Source organism: Ruditapes philippinarum, unplaced genomic scaffold, assembly GCF_026571515.1.
Source record: "Ruditapes philippinarum isolate M1 unplaced genomic scaffold, ASM2657151v2 ctg23403_1_1_1_1, whole genome shotgun sequence".
Classification (NCBI taxonomy): Eukaryota; Metazoa; Mollusca; class Bivalvia; order Venerida; family Veneridae; genus Ruditapes; species Ruditapes philippinarum.
In genome coordinates, this window is record NW_026852638.1 from 1 (window position 1) to 19,742 (window position 19,742).

General features: G+C 31.1%; 2 protein-coding genes across 2 annotated transcripts; both read left to right on the plus strand.

Moving 5' to 3' along the window:
* Positions 1 to 5,532: 5,532 nt before the first annotated feature.
* LOC132719602 (potassium voltage-gated channel subfamily V member 1-like) lies at positions 5,533 to 11,315 on the plus strand. Its single transcript, XM_060703397.1, has 3 exons — positions 5,533 to 6,038; positions 7,556 to 7,721; positions 8,378 to 11,315. Exons 1-3 carry the CDS (start codon positions 5,746 to 5,748, stop codon positions 8,606 to 8,608), a joined length of 690 nt encoding a protein of 229 aa, XP_060559380.1. The 5' UTR covers positions 5,533 to 5,745; the 3' UTR covers positions 8,609 to 11,315.
* A 6,129-nt stretch (positions 11,316 to 17,444) lies between these two features.
* Positions 17,445 to 18,887, plus strand: LOC132719593 (potassium voltage-gated channel protein Shaw-like; the record flags this gene model as incomplete). Its single annotated transcript, XM_060703385.1, has 2 exons — positions 17,445 to 17,727; positions 18,601 to 18,887. Coding segments are annotated over exons 1-2 (570 nt in total), but the record flags the coding sequence as incomplete, so codon positions are not given.
* Positions 18,888 to 19,742: the final 855 nt, after the last annotated feature.

Here is a 19,742-nt window from a genome sequence, read left to right on the forward strand (position 1 = left end):
AAAAGAGAGAAATTTTATTTCTGTTACACATAACTAATTTGCCATCCTCGATTTAATGACTATGTCCATTGGATAGCGCACAAGCTCTCTGTATAGCATATATAATGGTGTACTTTATTTGCTTTTAGGGAGTTATTTTGTACCGTTTCAATTAAATCCAGATTTTCGAATCCCCAAATTTCGCAGTTAAAAGTAAATATTGGAACAAAAGTTTGGTCAAATAATTTGTTAATCAATGGAATATCAAGGTTTAATATTTTTTTAATAAAGTATATGCATTGCTTTATATGCTTGATTTACTAAATTTTTTCTATCTTTAAGAAAACTTCCTTTATTATTACTAGTGGTTCGTTGTTAAGAAGGAAACGGAATTACCGGGTTTATTCTATCCAAATGAAATTATTTTTGTTTTACTTTTATTTATTGTAAGTTTCCATTTAGAGCAATATTCGTAAAAGTCGTTCAATAATTTTTGTAATGATTCAGGACTATCACAATTATAGTATCATCAGCATAAAGTAAAGATAAAGGTCACCTTGAATATTTTGGTGTTCATTATAATGTCATCATTGGTTAAACCAAGATGCAATTCTAGGTCATTGAGAGAAATAGAGAATAACGCTGGTGACAAAGTTTCCCGTTGGCGTACCCCACAATTACTTTTAAATAAACTAATAAATAACACATGGGTTTGTGGGTAACAGTAAAAATATCATCCCGAGGAAAATACTGTTACCCGATGCGATAGCCGGGGCTAACAGAATTTTTATGACAGGTGATTTTTTATTATTACCCCTCACTTTTTTCGTAATGTTAATTTCCCATAGGCCTCTGGGAGTTATTCTTACTGTTAATGCAAGTGTACCACGTGACTACGAATTTTGTACTGTTACATAGGTAACAGTATTTTTAACAGTATAAAATCTGGTCACGTGGTCTATTTTCTAAATAAAACGGCCGCCATTTTTTTCTCGATTCATTCTTATTTGCGACGATAGGGCATCGCCGAAGTAACTGTTACTCTGATGAAATTTAGTTCTTTGCACCCTAGAGTCCCTTTCGCGTATTAAATATCTTTTTGTTGAATAGTCAACAGGAAACATCCGTTTTCAACGGAAATTATTGAAATGTAAATAATTTTGTGTCAAACTCGGCTACGCCTCGGGTACCAGTATTTTCCTCGGGATGATATTTCTACTGTTACCCAAAAACCTATGTGTTATTTATATATTATTACCCCTCACTTTTTTCGTAATTTCCCATAGGCCTCTGGGAGTTATTTTTACTGTAAATGCAAGCGTTCCACGTGACAAAGAATTTTGTGCTGTTACAGTATTTTTAACAGTATAAAATCTGGTCACGTGGTCTATTTTCTAAATAAAATGAAATAAAATGGCCGCCATTTTTTTCTCGATTCATTCTTATTTACGACGTTAAACCCTGATAGAACATCTTCTCTGGAGTAACAATGACACTCATAAAATTTAGTTGTTCGCACCCTTGTGTGCTTTTCGCGTATAAAATATCTTTTTGTTGAATAGTCAAAAAGTGAACATCCGGTTCCAACGGAAGTAATTGCAATGTAAATAATTATGTGTCAAACTCGAACATGCAGAAGATTTAAGCATGCAACAAAGGATTTTTTAACAATTTTAATCTGTAAAACGTTACAGATATGGTGGACAGACATAGGATATCATCGTTATTTTGTCAAAAACCATGCTTAAAGTATTCTGGAAATTTTACAGATCATAACCGTGTAAATGGGTTAGTGTTTTCTTTTCTAAATTAAACCTAGCTTATTGTATGTTTATGATTTGTAGATATCATCACTTGCTAAAAGAATAAAAGAAAAAGAAAACTTCTCAAGTAGGCCTAAAGTACATTTAAAACTTAAAAGGTAAGGACAGTTTAGTTATTGTTACTCTTGGTTTATTTTTGTTACAGTTAGATTTAGTTGACAATTTCAGATCATCACAGTATTTTTGTTCGGGGTAATAAAATAAAGAAGAAGAAGAAGAAGAAGAACTTTTTATTTGCACTAAAGCCCTAAAAAGAGCAATTGACAAAGCATCAATATATATACATACACAAATATAAACATAGCAATACGTGACAAGAAGTCGAGATGGCATGTGTATTCACGTGAAATAATTCTTTGGTAAATGGAAAAGTAGCTCATACACTTTAAGCTGATTCACTGTGCTATATAAAATTACCAAACCAAAGAGCTTCAGGGCACAATATTAAACAAAGAGTGGTTTCACATGACATCTCGCTTGGAGAGGCAGAATGATGTAAATATTACAATACGACAAAACATATTAATTTCTATATAATAATAATATGGTTAACGAGGTTGGATGCTCCTACATAATATGTTGATATCATTTAAGGATTTTGCTCTTTCTTGGAAAGGGGCGCTATCCACAAATGATACGTAGTGCTAAATATGATACATTCACCAACACATAAATGCCCCATCGAAAAAACGAAAACGAAAATATAGAGCACATGATGGTGATCTGTAAATAGCAACGGCATTATAAACAGAAAGATCAGGAGTCTCCATCAACGGAACCATTTTTTTAAAGGTATCTATTACTAGGTTATCATCAAAGTACTAATATTTTGCATACACTATAAAGCATTTTGTTTGACAAAAAAAGATTAAATTAGTCTTATAAAATGATATAGATATATCTATATATATTTTATCGAGTCACCGTTTTCATTTTAGATGAGTCAACCCTTGACAGAAAGGGTGAATATCAACAGCCGGTTATAATATTTATAATTTAAAGCAATTTATTTTTACAAAACGTTTTGTCTTAGTAAGCATTAACCTAGAATAATGCTATAGATATATCTACATCTAAAATTGGCAAAATCTACAGTGAATCAATCTGTTGCTGACGTTTAATAAAAGCATGATACGTGTAAATACTTAAATTACGAATATCTGTTACATTTTCTGTGTTCATAAGAGAAATAAATTTAAAATTACTAGGGTGATTCCAATAGTATCTCTTGATATATTTTGTACGAAGTTCTTTAAACATATTACATACAAGTACAAAATGGTATTCATCTTCTAATGAATTACATATATGACAAGTTCGTTCATTAAAAGGCACACATTCTGGTTTTCTCCACCTTCCAGATTCTACAGCTAATCTATGAGATGACGTGCGTAAACGTGCTAAAGCTATTATATTCTTAAGGATATTTATATCACCTAGATATTTGCTAAAATTAAAACTAACTATTGTTCTAAAAAACAGTGCTCTTGTCGAGTTTTTCTAATCTATTATTAAAATCAATCAGCCATATAATCTTTTATCCTTTGTTTTAATATCAATAAAAAATAGTTCTTTATTTTCAACACCTTGGTTTAACCATACATGTTCAAACCCTAGTTTTATTAGTAAGTTCTTAACATTAGTCACCCAGTTAGTTACATTTGGTTCGTGTTAACTGCGTCATTCTTTAACATCAAATAAATGTTTCTAATATACTTTGATTCTGGACATGTACATATTTTTAACCAATATTTTATAACACTAAACATTCTATATGATATCAAACTTTGTCTACCAAGCTCGCCATATATAAAATCATTTGAGTAGATGCTTTAACACTTAACAATCTTTTTACAAAAACTTAAATATGTTCTTTCTACATGTGGGGCTTTATAAAAACCCCATACCTCTGAGGAATACATTAAAATTGGGCATAATTAACTTATCAAATAAATCAAGTGTGTGTGTTTGGGTAATAAATCTGTAAATTTATATAAATATTTTATTCATTTTGAAAATAGCTTTTAAAGCCTGTCCAGCTAATAACTTATCATGTTGAATATATGAACCACCTGACGTAAATAAAACACCTAAATATTTAAAACGTGATACAATTTCTAATTCCTGATCATTATACAAGAAACGTAAATTCTGCGGTAATCTACCCGCTTTTCTGAACACCATGACTTTAGTTTTTCCCGTATTTTACTGTTAATTTCCATCTATTACAATATTCTAATAAAACATTTAGAGAATGTTGCAATTCATCTGCACTTTTCGCAAAAAGAATAATATCATCGGCGTATAACAACAGACCTATCTTTATCATTCCAACATCAATACCTTCTATACCTCTATCATTTAAAGTTTGCTCCAGATCATTTAAATACATGCTAAAAAGAAAAGGTGAGAGACTTTCACCCTGACGAACGCCTAAATTACAGTAAAACGCATCACTTAACTCATTATTACATTTCATTTGTGACTTAACATTGCTATACATTGACTTTATAACATTTAATATATTTCCACTTACACCACATTGCAAAAGTTTGTACCACAATATATCCCTAACAACAAAATCGAAAGCTTTTTGGAAATCTATAAATGCACAGTACAAATATTCCTTATTATTTAAAAAATGATTAATTAACCCATTAAGAACAAAAACATTATCAGTTGGTTTAATTTTGTTGCAGTAAGATATCGTTGACAATTTCAGATCATCACAGTATTTGTTCGGGGTAATAATTTAAATAACACATGGGTTTGTGGGTAACAGTAAAAATATCATCCCGAGGAAAATACGCCTCGGGTAACAGTATTTTTACGAGGGATGATATTTTTACTGTTACTCACAAACCCATGTGTTATTTATATACTGTTACTCACAAACCCATGTGTTATTTAAATTATTACCCCGAACAAATACTGTGATGATCTGAAATTGTCAACGATATCTTACTGCAACAAAATTAAACCAAGAGTAACTATAACTCAACTGTCCTTACCTTTAAGTTTTAAGTGAACAGTACCGTTGGTCTACTTGAGAGGTTGTCTTTCTTTTATTCTTTAAACAAGTGATGATATCTACCAGTTAAAAACATTCAATAAGCTGTGTTTTATTAAGAAAACAAAACACAAACCAATTTATAAGGTTATGATCTGTACAATATATGAAATCCTTCTGTATCCAGAGTTTTTTTTTGCATTGTTTATGATAAAGTGCATTCACAAAATAACGATGATCTCTTACGTCTGTCCACCATATCTGTAATGTTTCACTGGTTAAAATTGTTAAATAATCCTTTGTTGCATGCTTTAATCGTCGCATATTCCAGTTTGACACATAATTATTCACATTGCAATTACTTCCGATGAAAACGGATGATCACTTTTTGCCTATTCAACAAAAAGACATTTTATACGCGAAAAGCACTCCAGGGTGCAATGAACTGAATTGTATGGGTGTCAGAGTTTCTCTGGTGGTGCCCAATCGTGGTGAACTTCGAAAATAGGAATGAATAGAGAAAAAAATGGCGGCTATTTTATTTTACTTAGACAAAAGACCACGTGAGCAGATTTTTTACTGTTAAAAGTACTGTTACCTATGTAACAGTACAAATTTCACCGCACGTAGTACACTTGCATTACGAAATAAGTGAGGGATAATAATATAAAATTGTACTTGTAAGAATTTCTCTAGATTTTTTGTTATTTTAGATAAAGGAGAAAATCACACTTCTTTGAAAGATGATTAAAGTCAATGTCCGGTTTGTTTTAGAAACGAAATGCTTTACGTAATGATGAAATGTTATAGTAAGCATTTGTTAGTTTGATTCGTAATAAAACGAAATAAGTTAGGACATGATAACGTTAACGTAAAACTTGTTTAAAGTTCCTAATATTTTAGACTAATATCAATATTTTCAGTTTCAAAGAAATGGCCGGCAGGGTACGTATAGAAATTGGAGGTCAGGTATTCACAATTCCCCGTGAAAGCCTGGAAAAGGGGCCAACATCTCGCTTGCAGAAAATGTACAGGTCAGCCTTTGCATCTTATAAAACATGTGTGATCGTCGAAGAAAGACCGCACGAAATGTTTGCTGCAATATTAGCAATGTATCAAACTGGAGAACTGCATATACCATTGACGTCATGTCCGGGTGCTTTCATGAACGAGTTGCATTTCTGGGAAATACCAGTGGAGTTACTTTCTCCTTGTTGTTACAACAGGTTAGATAGATTTATAAAATCTCTTTTTTATACTTTTGGTTATTCTCAATATGACATTGATGTCTTACTTTCGACCAACCACAATACTTTGAAAAACTGTAGGCCAAACAGAATTCCTTTGGCAAACCAAACTATTGGCTAGTAGATCATGTTATAAACTCGACCATCTGAGTTGAACCAGTCCTGTTATTTAATATCGTCCACCAGAATTTGTGACAAAACTATCGGGCAACCTGGATTCTGTGATAAACTATCTACCAACCAAAATACTGTCACAAAAACCAACCAATGAAAACACTATGACAAACTAGTAGTCAACAAAATTCTTGTGACAAATTAAAGCCCAATAAAAATACTGTAAGAAAACACAGACCAGTCAAAACACTAGCATTTTTTTAATTTTTATATCTATCAAGTATTTCTCATTGTTCATAAATGTGTTGTGCAGCTGAAAAATGATATTTATCATTTTTAATTCTTTTACAAAAGAAATGAATAAGTATGCATGATGATTTTCTTTTAATTTTCTTTTAAACACAAATATTTATAAATGTAATAGTTTTATGCTCTTAATTTGTAGTTCTACTGAAGGTGGATTGAATCACAACACAATGTCTCATTTTATATTTTAATGTTTCTTTCTCAGTGGAATACCACAAATATTTATAATAAACCTAAACACAGGTTATCCTGATGTTTACAAATTGATATTAAAACCAGTAACAACTATTTCTGGTGGAAAGCGACAATGTTATCACTTGAAAATCCAAACTATAACTGTTCAATTTTTCTATCTTTACAATATTTCTCAAAATTGTTTTGTTTAAAACTGACCAATATTTTTTTAACATCTTCGTTTCTTAAATAACAAAATAACCAATCAGGTTTCAATACAAAATAATGTAACATAGCAACATACATAGAATTTAGAAAAACAATCATCACCTCAGTCATAAGGTTTAACAACTTATTACGTACAGACGGCTAAAATGACATTATCACCTAAATATAAAAAACTTTTAACACCATTGATTTGACAAGGAGGAAAAGCCACATTTTATCTTCCGGTTACATAATTATTTATTTGACATCTATGATTAAAACATATTATATCTGTAACTCAATAAATTTGAAATTTCAGACATTGTTTTGAAAATATGACCTTTTTAAAAAATGATTACATTTATAAGTATTTGTGTTTAAAAGAAAAATAAAAGAAAATCATCATGCATATTTATTCGTTTTTTGTTTTTGTTTTTTTTTTGGGGTTTGTTTTTGTTGTTTTTGTTGTAAAAGAATTTATCATTTTTCGACTGCACAACAAGGCGAATTTCCGAAAATGGACGTCAGATAGCAAATAAATCTAAAAAGGTAATAAATCAATAAATATAAAAAAAACTTCCGGCAGATAATTGCAAACAATAGCTAAAGCATCTTTTTTGGTCAAGTACAATATTAAATTCAAAGCTTAGTTATGAAATGCATATTTGGTACGTACAGAATATATTTCATTTTAGAATGCAAAGTTTTTACGACGAACAACAAACACTTAAACAGTTCAAAGATAGTTTAGAAGTAGAAACTTATCCAGAAGCACCGCAAACTTCACGATGTAGCCTACATACAGCCCGTTTTAAGTTGTGGAACCTTGTAGAATACAGAAAACCATCGACGCCAGCTAGGGTTGGTTGTCAATAATCATATTTACCATTGAGTTTTGAATTTGTCTAATATCTATAAATGTTTATACATATTAGGAATGTCTCAAACATGATCATAATTTTACGATAAATTTCCAGAAAATTTAAATAGTTATAATACTCTTCCCCTCATGCATAGTTATATATAAATATTTTATCATGATAGATCGCGCATCTTTCTGTTCCGGAGAATGTTATAAAGTTTTTTTCAGAATATGGTATGGTATGAACTTTCATAGCATTCTATCCTATAGAGAAATATAAATGTTGTTTTTAGTATTTGTCTATCCGTATATTCGAATTATTCTTTCATTCTGTTCTGACCTTGTATAGATAGAATCTGGCCAATAAAAAGGAAACAACTCTCAAATATGGACTATTGACGGCTCCTTGTTGGTAAAATTATTAAATATTAATCATCCTGTGGTATTGATTGTAGCCGCATACGTGATATAGACATGTTTGTACAAAGAATATTGAGCGCTTAATTTGAGATGCATGTACATGTATAAAGTATAATATTCTTAGTCTAGAAGTGCATACTGTATAATAAAATATGTTTATATCATTTTTATAGAAAATATATTATTAAAACACGTGCCTATTAGTTGAATGTGTGATTAAATTGTATTTTTTCAGGTCTATTTCATATTGTCCCTTCTTATGGTGCTGCTGTCGATATTCATATTGGCTGTAAAAACTGATTCAAACTTCCAGAGGAGTATGACTAATTGCGAGCGTCTAGAATACATGACGTCTTACGGTATGGAAAATGTGGAATTAATTAGAGAGACATTTGAAAAGCATTGTGACGAGAAAAATATTCCCGAAGAACCTAAACCTTATGCATTTACAAAAAAAACCCGATAAAAAGCCTCCTGAAGGTTTCAAGTATATTTTCGTCAAATTGCCGGATTACAATAAAAGGTGGCGTTCAGGAGAATATGACAATCGTACAAAAGCAAATAATTTTATTGGTTCAGTTACTAGGAGTAAATATGTATCAGTACCGAATATGAAAGTGACAATATATACTTTGTCTTTACTATAGTCTGTCCCATCAAATTTGAATATTCCATTTTTTGTTTAATATAATAGTAAAATCATTTAAATTAATGTCATGTTAACCCTGATGTCAATATCTCTAGGCATGTTTTTCATTTTTTTCATAAAGTTATTATTATGGTCGAAATGTTAAAATTATATTTTTCCCCGTTGACTTACGTTGTAATCTGACGTGACGTCCATTTCAAAATGGCGGCGCCCATATAGACGTCATTTAGGGTTCGTCTCACAATTAGCGTGAAATGTACTCGGTAATTATAAAAAAATGATTATTCTTATTTACTTACTGATCAATAGCTAAATGTTCTCATTAAAATGAAAACAAAGTTGGTGTCAAATAGACAATTTTACTAGCAAACCATTATTTAAAATAATCAAAATCATTTGAAGTGAAAATATCAGTTACCGCTTTATTAATTCTAACACACAAATATTTCTATAATTACCATGATATACTGTCGTATTTTATACTGTCGTATTTTTATATTATTTTTAAGAGAAAAAGAACAATGAAGTGATTTGATTAGATAGCTTTTCAATCAAGCGCGTATCTTGAATACCGCGACGCGTCGAATGGGAGCGGGAACACTAGCAAGAAGACTATAAAATGGTTATTCGCTAAGTAATGTTTAATTTACATAATTCTGTAGTTGTCTGAATTCTGTCCATTAGTATGAGTCACGTCTATTCAAAAATAATTAAAATTGACCAGGTTCGATGAGATACAAAAATATGTTACCCTTCTTATTTCGGGTGCGATGTTCGTGTGCTAAACCTTTCCTTCACAAGAAATCGCCAACAAATACTGCATTATCATGCAAATCTGACAAGAAATATATAGAAAAGAGAACTGATTCACTTTACGTTCAGCATTGGTTTGCTTGTTACCACAGTGTCTACTTTAACATACCCCCTCGCTAACGAGAGAACACAGATTCGCGTCCGAGGAAAATGTAAATTATAAGAATATGATATCATGCTTTCTAGTTTGAGAAATCAAACGTGGGCCTATACACTTTAAGCTCGTAAATTCAGATTTAACTTGCCGTCTCACAATTCAACAAAATGTCCAGAAATACCGGCAGTGATTTGACATTATTAAGAATAAGTTTGAATTGGAGTGTTCAATAAGCGACAATAAGTGCGGTTTTTATTGCAGACTCAAAGTGTTACATATAATTATTATGTTAATATGAAGGGGAGGTCGAGTCAAAGAGAACCTCAATAATTTTAGCCTTCCTAAATTTTGAAAAGATTCAGTGAAAAACAATAGATCTAGCATATTTTTCGCGGCAGAAAAAAAAACGCGTATTGTATATTTTGTAAATTAAAGAGTAGGATTTACAGAAGTCTTTAATAATAAGGGATAGTATGTAGGAAAATCATTTCTGAGAAATATATAAAATAGTTTAAAAACATAAAATGAAAACGAATGTTATATGTAATTAAAGATTCATGTCATTAAGTGAGTTTAAAGTATTTAAATGTTATCGAAAGTTTTATTATTAATATATGAATTGAAGGTGTCATTTTTATAGTTAAGTTGCAACATTTGGGTCTACAAAAATTATTTGAAATGCAATCAAGGCATATTTATCTCAACGCTTGAAATTATTTGTTTGAGGTTACATTGGCCTAACCGCCCTCTGTCAATGCCGCAACTGGAAGCGCGAGGCATTTTTGTTACGTCATATATTTCGTAAATTGTTGTTGACGTAATAATGTTTTTCGTCAGGAATCCATTTTCAAGAGTTATAAACATTGTGATGTTAACAACTAAAATTGATGGGCCGTTCTTGAATTATGGATTTGGAACATGCTGAATTATGATATGTTTCATTTACATATTTCATTTGCTAACCCAGATAACTCCACAAAATTAACAATGTTTTGATAAAGAGACGGATTAACAGTTAAAAAAATCTGGATCGTCATAAGTGTAGGAGTCATGTCATGCAGGAGTTTTGAAGCTACGGAACTGGATAGAAACTTGCAATGAAGGAATCTTCAGAATGCGAATTTGTGGTGACGTGCATATAAAGATCTATTTCGAAATTCATAGGGATTCTATTCAGCTTAAAAGTAAGTGCAATTTCTTTCCTACTCCGTGTGACTCGGTGTTCTTGTTGCTTATTTTTCATTTTTTAAAGTTTTCCATCATGCATTGCAACTAAACTGTTACATCTTGTAGATCCAGCTTTGTAAAATAATCATGAAACGACCCCGAGAACCTCATGTATATTTTAGAAACATAACACGTGCTTTCTCCCGTTTATCTTCAAATGAAGAGTACTTCGGCAATGGCTACGGAAAATAAACAACAGAGATTTACCATAGAGAAATCAAAATTTGCTTTCACAAGAAAATTAGACACTTTAGAGAAAAATCCTGAAAAATCTCGAGGGTGACTTTTTTTTAGTTTACAAAAATATTTTAATTTTTATTCAACCTCGTTTTGTTAATTCACACGAGGCAAAAGTTCATTTCCATTTTTAATGGGACAGACTATAGAGATTATCACCATTGCATTTTTCTCAGTTGACCTAGTTTTGAGGCTTGTTTCTTGTCCTAGTTTGAAACACTATTTCTTCTGCATTATTAATATAACTGATGCTTTAGCTTTAGTGTGTACATGTATTCATTTGCTTGTACTTCATATGCATAAGCATTGGCGAACAACGGACAGTTGATTGATATGTTGGAGTACTTCACAAATGTTACGTGCTTTGAGGTTATTTCGTATTGTTTCCAATATCCGAGCTGGAAAAGTTCTAGCTTACTCGATACGCCGCAAACCTTAAAGATCTTTTCATTCTGTGTCTATTTCTGATTGCTGGAATGTGTACGTTTGCAAGCTGTTTCTACATAGCAGAAGATAAGAAGAATGTAAGCAGTATTTTGATTGGTTGGTATTGGGCTGTTGTAAAATGACTACGGTTGGAATACGGAGATAATTTCGCCACAGTCACAAGGAGGCCGATTCGTTGCGTGCATTTGTGCAATGGCAGGCGTGTTACTATTTGCTTTGACTTTGCCTATTTTGCAAACCATTTTGTAACTTTATACCAACACTCGGATGCGACACATGCGTTTCAAAAACACCGTGGAAATGATTATTCGAATGCCATTGCTGACTCACAAACAGCGTGTAATAAACGAAGGGAAAAGGTTAAAACTTCTGTTAAAAAAGATCAATCCGTTTAGTACTTTACCAATTGTATAGACGTCGAATTATTTTCGTAAAAGGCAAATGGCTGAACAAAGCTTGTTTCTACAGTATGACATTTACACATTTCATCGTTATAATTATATTTACAATATTTTAACTTTTATTTGTATACTTTATAGACTTATAATAGGTTGCAAGACAAATGACCGCAACCACTTTTTACATGTGTTTAGCATCTCAGACCTCAGCATTCTACATCTTTTAGTAAACAATCACATTAGAATATTAGACTATTATTAACTGAATAATGCTATTGTTTCAATTAAATTGTGTTCTTGTTGTTTATTTGTTACGTTAGGTTTTTATTTCGACATTTCGACGACCTTTATTCGGAAAGGCAAAAGTTCTATCAGGGAGCGATGTGAGGTTGCTATAAATTAATCTCTCATCGTACTATTGTACTTTCGCCATTTTAATAAGTCGTATTAGCCTGGGTTCCAGTCTGTCGATTTTTTTATGTGCTTCTGTTTGGCAAATCGACAGCCTGGGGAAATACAATTTTCGATCGAAGCGCCACCTAGTATGCACCCCGAAAATTACGGGTGTTATTAAAGAACGATAACTCATGCAACAACAAACTAGTTTCTAAAAATAGAAACGGAATTTCCACGAAGTGACCCGAAGCTTAACGAACAGTTACGGAGCCTCGCTTTCAAAACACCATTTTCGATTAAAAACTAACACTCGTTGACAAAGTTTATTGCATGATAAGTGAATTTGATCAACAGTTGTGATAAGTTAAAGTAGATAAAGTGTGTGAGCATCAGATAATTGTGCTGGACTCAATTTATAATGGTAAATGGCGTCAAATTTTCAATATTTATCACCTTCGCCTCGATTTCGATTTAGTCATGTTATTTGTTGGTCACGTGCTAATCGGTCTATTAATAGGATTATCATTAGTCAATAATTACATGGGAAACCCCGCAGGTTTCCCCAGGCGTTGATACTATCATAACCAGAGATGATGTGTTATCTATGACGATCGAGTATGAAATAGCGCGTAAGTTATGAATAAATAAAAAAATATCAACGCCTGAATCCCAGGCTAAAGTCGTATTTACAATGGCCATAACGAAACACCGTAACTTTTAAGTAAACTACATTTTTATACCATAGATATATATAATGTTGATTGGTACAATTCTCATCAAAATCCTACCTTCCAGCTTTAATAGAAAAAGAAATAATTGTATGTATGTCTGGAAATATAGGAATACAGCAGGAATTTACCAATACAATGCTTGCATCAATGATAATCATCTTGTTCCACCTGTGTATTCTACTTAGCCTGCATGCTTATGCAGTCTCCCAGAACTCTTTGCACCAAACTTCTTTTCAAATAGTAATAGTCTATGCATAGTTTAACATAGGACGTTTAACTTACAACTGAACATTTTCATTCCGTTTTAGTCGTGCTTTAGGGGTGTCGTTAAACATAATCAGTAATTTCTCAACGTAGTTTCTTCGCCTAAATATCAATTTTAAATCAACGATGTTTAACAGCATTAACTGTAAATATCAGTAATTAATAGATTTTGAGTTCGCACATTTTTTGACTGATATACTCTTTAAGACTTGCAGGTAAGAAACGCTAGTCAGTCAATCTAAAAGATTATAACAGAAAAACACAACGAATGACAATTTGTTAATTAAATCCAAGAAATTAAATTATTAATTTTACATATATATTTTTAATGTATACACTTCAAGACATCAGTTGTGACAATGAGTAATAGGAGTTTAATTGATAGCATGATGTTTTCTTATTTTTATTATAACAGCAAACAACTCCGCATATTATTAAATTGCTGGCCTTCTATACAATTTCTTGAATTTGCAATCTCAATAATTTCAGACAGGTCCTGCGCTTGTCATAACATATTTTTTAATTTTCTATCACATGAAAAATAATAAAGCATGAATTGACATTGCTTTATTATTTCCCTTGTGGATATTCCTTCCATATTGCGACGATGTCGACTGTTCTCAGTATGTGCTGAAATCATTGAATAATGTTCATGCAATGACAAATGATCAGTGATAGATGTTCATTTAGTGTGCTGTGTTCCATGTCTTGCAGTTGATTATGAATATACAGTGAGAAGTGTTAAAATATATTTCGTCCATTCAGTGACAAGTGCTCAGTAAAAAACGTTTGCTCAATGAATGGTTTTGAGGGTAAAAGATCATGTAATAATAACTGATCAATGATTATGTGCATTAAATAATTACTAATTCGTTATCTAAATTCACTTAGCCAGGAGGTCTTCAAAAATATTGTTCATGCAGTGAGAAGTGCTCCGACAAAAATGTTCATGCGGTGCTATGAGAAAAATAAAGTAAGTAGTAAATAATGTAAAGTTTTGCTAAGACAGAAGCATCAGTTTTATTTAATTATTTGATCTAAGATTACATTTTCAGGACACTCGTCATCAGCAAATTAATATTAACAGTAACTTCTAATTAAATACACAAGGTTTTGGATTCAATTAAGAAATAGAAGAACTCGAAACAGCAATCCCTATTGTATCGCTAAAACTAATTGATTTTAAGAAATAGTGTTTGCTAAAACTTAAATTTTCATTCTGTATGGCTTACTGACAGTTGCAGTAAGTTTCTTAAACTTTAAGGTAGTTAACTGGTTATCACATTAAACATTAACGAGTTTCGTTTAGTATTGTTTTCAGTTCAGAGTAAAGTAAAGAAACGGTATCTAAAAAAACGTTTTAAGGCATATTATACGAATATTATTTCCTTTCTAACAAAATGGCAAACATGAGTTTCATACGTTTTAAAAAAGGTTTCAGAGCAAGTTATATCCTGACATTAAGAAAGTAGGGCTGAATGTGTAACTGTTTGTCATATATGTCATATAAGTAGCCTATTGTCAACAAAGTGGTATTTTGACTTCTATACAAAATACTTATCCACTTTAACTGTTCTAATGCAAAATGCAACTGAAGTAGAAGAAGGTTGATGGGTTACTTTTTTAGAAACTATGAATAGGACAACATAAACGAAAAAGGTTTCGAGAAATAAAATTATGAACGTTTTTGCGGCATAATGGGTCTTTAAATAAAACCCTTTGATAGTCTTTGGCTTACATTTTGATAGTCTCGTACTAGCATTATGTAATTTGTTGTCAATTCATTAGCAATAACAATTATTATTAGTCTAATTGTGTTTACTGTACAAGCAGATTTTTGGGGTGTATAGCAACGCTGATAAAAAAGAAAACAGCATTCTTAAGAGGTTAAGACAAGGTAGAGTGTCAATAAAATATTATTTTGATAATTAAAATAATTATTATTGAATGTTAAAAATAACATCAATATGATGTTGGAATGCACGAAATATTTAAACATGATTTATATAAAATATTTAATTTTACATGGATATTAAGATTTTACTGAGATGTGTTTTTATTGTAAAATCTGGTATTATAATATAATGTCAAATTATTAATTTGTCATATATTTTTAGAGCAATCTTTGATTTTTTCATAAATAGAGACATATGACGTATATCTATGATTTGAAATACAGAACTTAAATGTAGTGTATATACATTATTATGTATGAAACTCATATAGTCATTAATAGATGATAAGACTATTATGTACAATATTTTAACACATATTATTTGGTTTAGTATTTACTAATTTAAATTATATAACCTCTAATATTATGAAAAGAATATGTGGTTATAATAAAAACTTTATAATATACAAGTATACTGTTTACAGTTTTATTGAATGTATAGGTGAGTGTGTTTTGCTTCTTCGACGCACAGATATATTACAATCTTATTAATATTTTATCGTATTTTCTTAATACATAACACTTTTGCTTTTACTAATTTAATTTTTACAAGGTGTTTTATGAGTTTTATATTTTAACTAGAAATTCTTTACTTTATGAGCATCTTATTATGTATAAGAATGTTTTGCGTTGAGTAACAGCATCTCAAAACAAACGGTTTTAAAATTAAAGCTTAAATGTTTTTTTAACTATAAATCGTGCATTGAAAATATTACTCAAGTTTTTAAATTTTTTAATTGTTTTGAATTGAGGTTTATGGCTAATTTACTGTGCATACAAAAAATTGAAAGGAGCCCATTTGAAAAAAACAAACAGTAAAAAAAATATTTCAGATATTTCATTCGCAAGAGAATTTAATTTTTGCGGATTTCCATATAACATTTTTCAGCAATCAATTCTAATGAATCAGGTGCCATGTAGCACGGACGGATTTAGGTTTTGGCCAAAATGTGAAATAAATGTCCGCGGTATTTGATGAGCATTTATATAATAAAACGGTATCCTTACTTTGCAATTTGATGTAAGGGGTGAAATGAAGTATGGCAAATCTGAAATTGACATAGAAAATACACACTTAACATGATTGAATGCCAACAACTTCAATAACAGAAAATGTTCCAGTATATTTAAAGACCTCATTCCACCTTGGGGACTTTGTATTGTATATATTGACACATTGTATGTATTTCTTTTCTTTTTTGCAGACTTACTGTGTTTTTGTTGTTTTTTTTGTTTCAATTATCAAACAACAATACAGTTTCTAATAAGAACTAGTAATACGTCACATTTTTCTCGGTTTATTTTTAATACGACTTAAAAATAATCTTCTTTAAGTGTTTCTTAGATGATCAAAAATAGATTTACAATGATAGTAATCTTAAGTGAAATTTGCTACATAAAATGCAAATTTGCGTTCCTTCAAACCTGTAATAAATTCTTCACGAAGCACTTGTTTATTTTTAGGAGACTCTAACGTTGCTAAGAATGTGCAATTGTGTACGAAATTCCTTCCATCCAAAGCAATCTATATAACCTGGATTTATCTTCGTAGTTTATTCAGCAATCATAAATCTTGCTGTGAGTATTTCAAGATGCGAATAGGTTTCTGTTACTAGGATTATTTGTACCAATTAAAACAGTCGCTATGCTCTATGCAATGGAACAGTTCTGCTGAACACTAAGATATATGAAAAGTATTGGAATATATTATCAGGAAATATTGTGCTATACCATTTTAATGCAATTATTTATCAAAGTACAAAAAGACACGAAGCAATATTTAATCAAACTGGGTATTGGTGTATCGAAATGTGTATTACTGCAGAAAAAGAATCAATGAACATTTCTTTGAGCTACAACCGAATTAAAAATTGTCTGTGCTGGTAAATAATTTATGAATGCGTGATTTTATCTCAATTTCTTTACGTAATGAAATGATATCATAGTTGGCAATTGTGGTGTGAACTTAAACAGTGACTTGAATAAAGTAAAATGGACGAATTAGCGATAACTTCATACGGGTTTATAGTTTTCATGCTCACAACGAATCTCAGTATTTCCGAATATCTCCTTTAACAAAGTTTGAGAAATGGCCGGAAGAGTACGTATAGAAGTTGGAGGTCAGGTTTTTACAATTCCAGTTGAGCTTCTAGAAAACGGACCTTCATCTCGTCTACAAAATTTATACAAATCGACCTCTGCATCTAATAAAACGTGTGTGATCGCTGTTGAAAGACCACATGAAATGTTTCCTGCTATATTAGCAATGTACCAAACTGGAGAATTGCATATACCTATGACGTCATGCCCGGGAGCGTTCATGAACGAGCTGGCCTTTTGGGAAATCCCAGTGGAATCCCTTTCTTCTTGCTGTTACAACAGGTATCTGATGTGTCATTTTTTATCATTTAAAAGTCGGAAGATTTCATATCAAATTATCATTTAATGACGTACGCTATAACTACATGTAGATAAAGAGGCATGATTAAAACTATATAAAAGTATTTCAGCTATAAAAGTTTATTATACAACATAAATATTCATTGTCTTATATTTCTAAGAGAAATAATTGCAATTGCACAAAATGAATGCTAAACTAACCGTTGAAAACCCTTTTTAAGTAGCAACATATTATTTTCTATCGTAGCATTTAAGTTTCTTTTACATACAATAGTTGTGTTTTTAAAAACAAAATTCAGTTTTTTTTTAAATATTGACTTTACAATCATAGAAACAACATAATTGTACTGGCAATTGGTTTATAGGAAAATATTCTTAAAATACATCTTTATATTCTTTAAACTCTATATAGTCTTAGAAATTGTGAGAATTTGCACTTAGATTACTAGCCCTGGTTTAATCTAAGAAGCTGAGACAAAGGAGATTGAAACGAGTCGCAAGAACTTGTCAAACAAAAATCAATAAATAAATATATATAAAGCTAAAACAATTTGATGACTTATGATTTGATGAAAAACTGCTACAAAGTATAAACCAATTAATCAACTGTTAAAGCTATTGACCAAAAATGTGATTCCACTGCATACGGACCAACAGAAGTACTGTGATAAGCTACCGTTAAGCTAACATACTAATACAAACTATCGACCAATCGAAGCTTGTTTCTTGTCCTAGTTTGAAAAACTATTTCTTCTGTATTATCAATATCACTGATGCTTTGGCTTTAGTGTGTACGTATATACATTTGCTTGTTCTTTATATGCATAAGCATAAACGATTCACAGATGATTGGATTGATATGTTGGAGTACTCACAGATGTTACGTGCTTTGAGATTATTCCGCATTGTGTCCAGTATCCGAGCTGGTAAAGTACTAGCTTACTCCATACGAGCAAACCTAAAGGATCTGTCAATTCTATGTCTATTTCTCATTGCCGGGATGTGCGCGTTTGCAAGCTGTTTCTATATAGCAGAAGACAAGAAGAATGTAAGCAGCATTTTGATTGGTTGGTATTGGGCTGTTGTAACAATGACTACGGTTGGATACGGAGATATTTCGCCACAGTCACAAGTAGGCCGATTCATTGCGTGCCTGTGTGCAATGTCTGGAGTGTTATTATTTGCCCTGACTTTGCCTATCTTTGCCAACCATTTTGTAACTTTATACCAACATTCCGATGCGAGACAGGCGTTTAAGAAATACCGTGGAAATGATTCTTCCAAAGCAATTAATGACTCATTGCACACATGCAAAAACGCAGAACAAAATGACCAACATTCTGTTTAGTATTTTATATCCAGAAAACAAACCGTTAATGCTTAGAGTGTTATTCTATCCTACATAGTCTTGAAATGGAATTATTTTGCAAAAGAAAATTTGCTTAACCAAGTAAGACCCACCAATGTAACAATTTCTTATTCTATTTCATCATGTGTGTTAATGTTTTTTTTTTTAAAAAGTGTATTTGTATTCAATATTGACTTTTTGAATTATGTATTATTGGCTTACAGTGATTTCTGTGTATAATATAGTGATGCTTTTGTTTTAACATAACAATGAAAAGTTGTTTTTTAATGTAGACCTATGGTACTTTTGTTTAAAGACGAATTGCTTGGTAAAATGTATCTCAGATTTAACACTATGCAGTTTAAATAAAGACTGCATCCCTTTTATTATAAAAAGGACAAAATGATACACATATATTGCCAAGCAAAGGAAATTAAAATATCGTTAATCAAAACGTTTTGTTGTTGTTGTTGTTGTTGTTGTTGCAGTTGCAGCAAAACATGCAATATTGCAGTGATGCATAATCGCATGGCAATATTGCTTACGTCTTGTTGTACTGTCACCCTAATTCATAAATTCAACTTGCAACGGAAATAACAGATTACCTCAATTAATAAGTGCAAAACATTAAATTTTGTA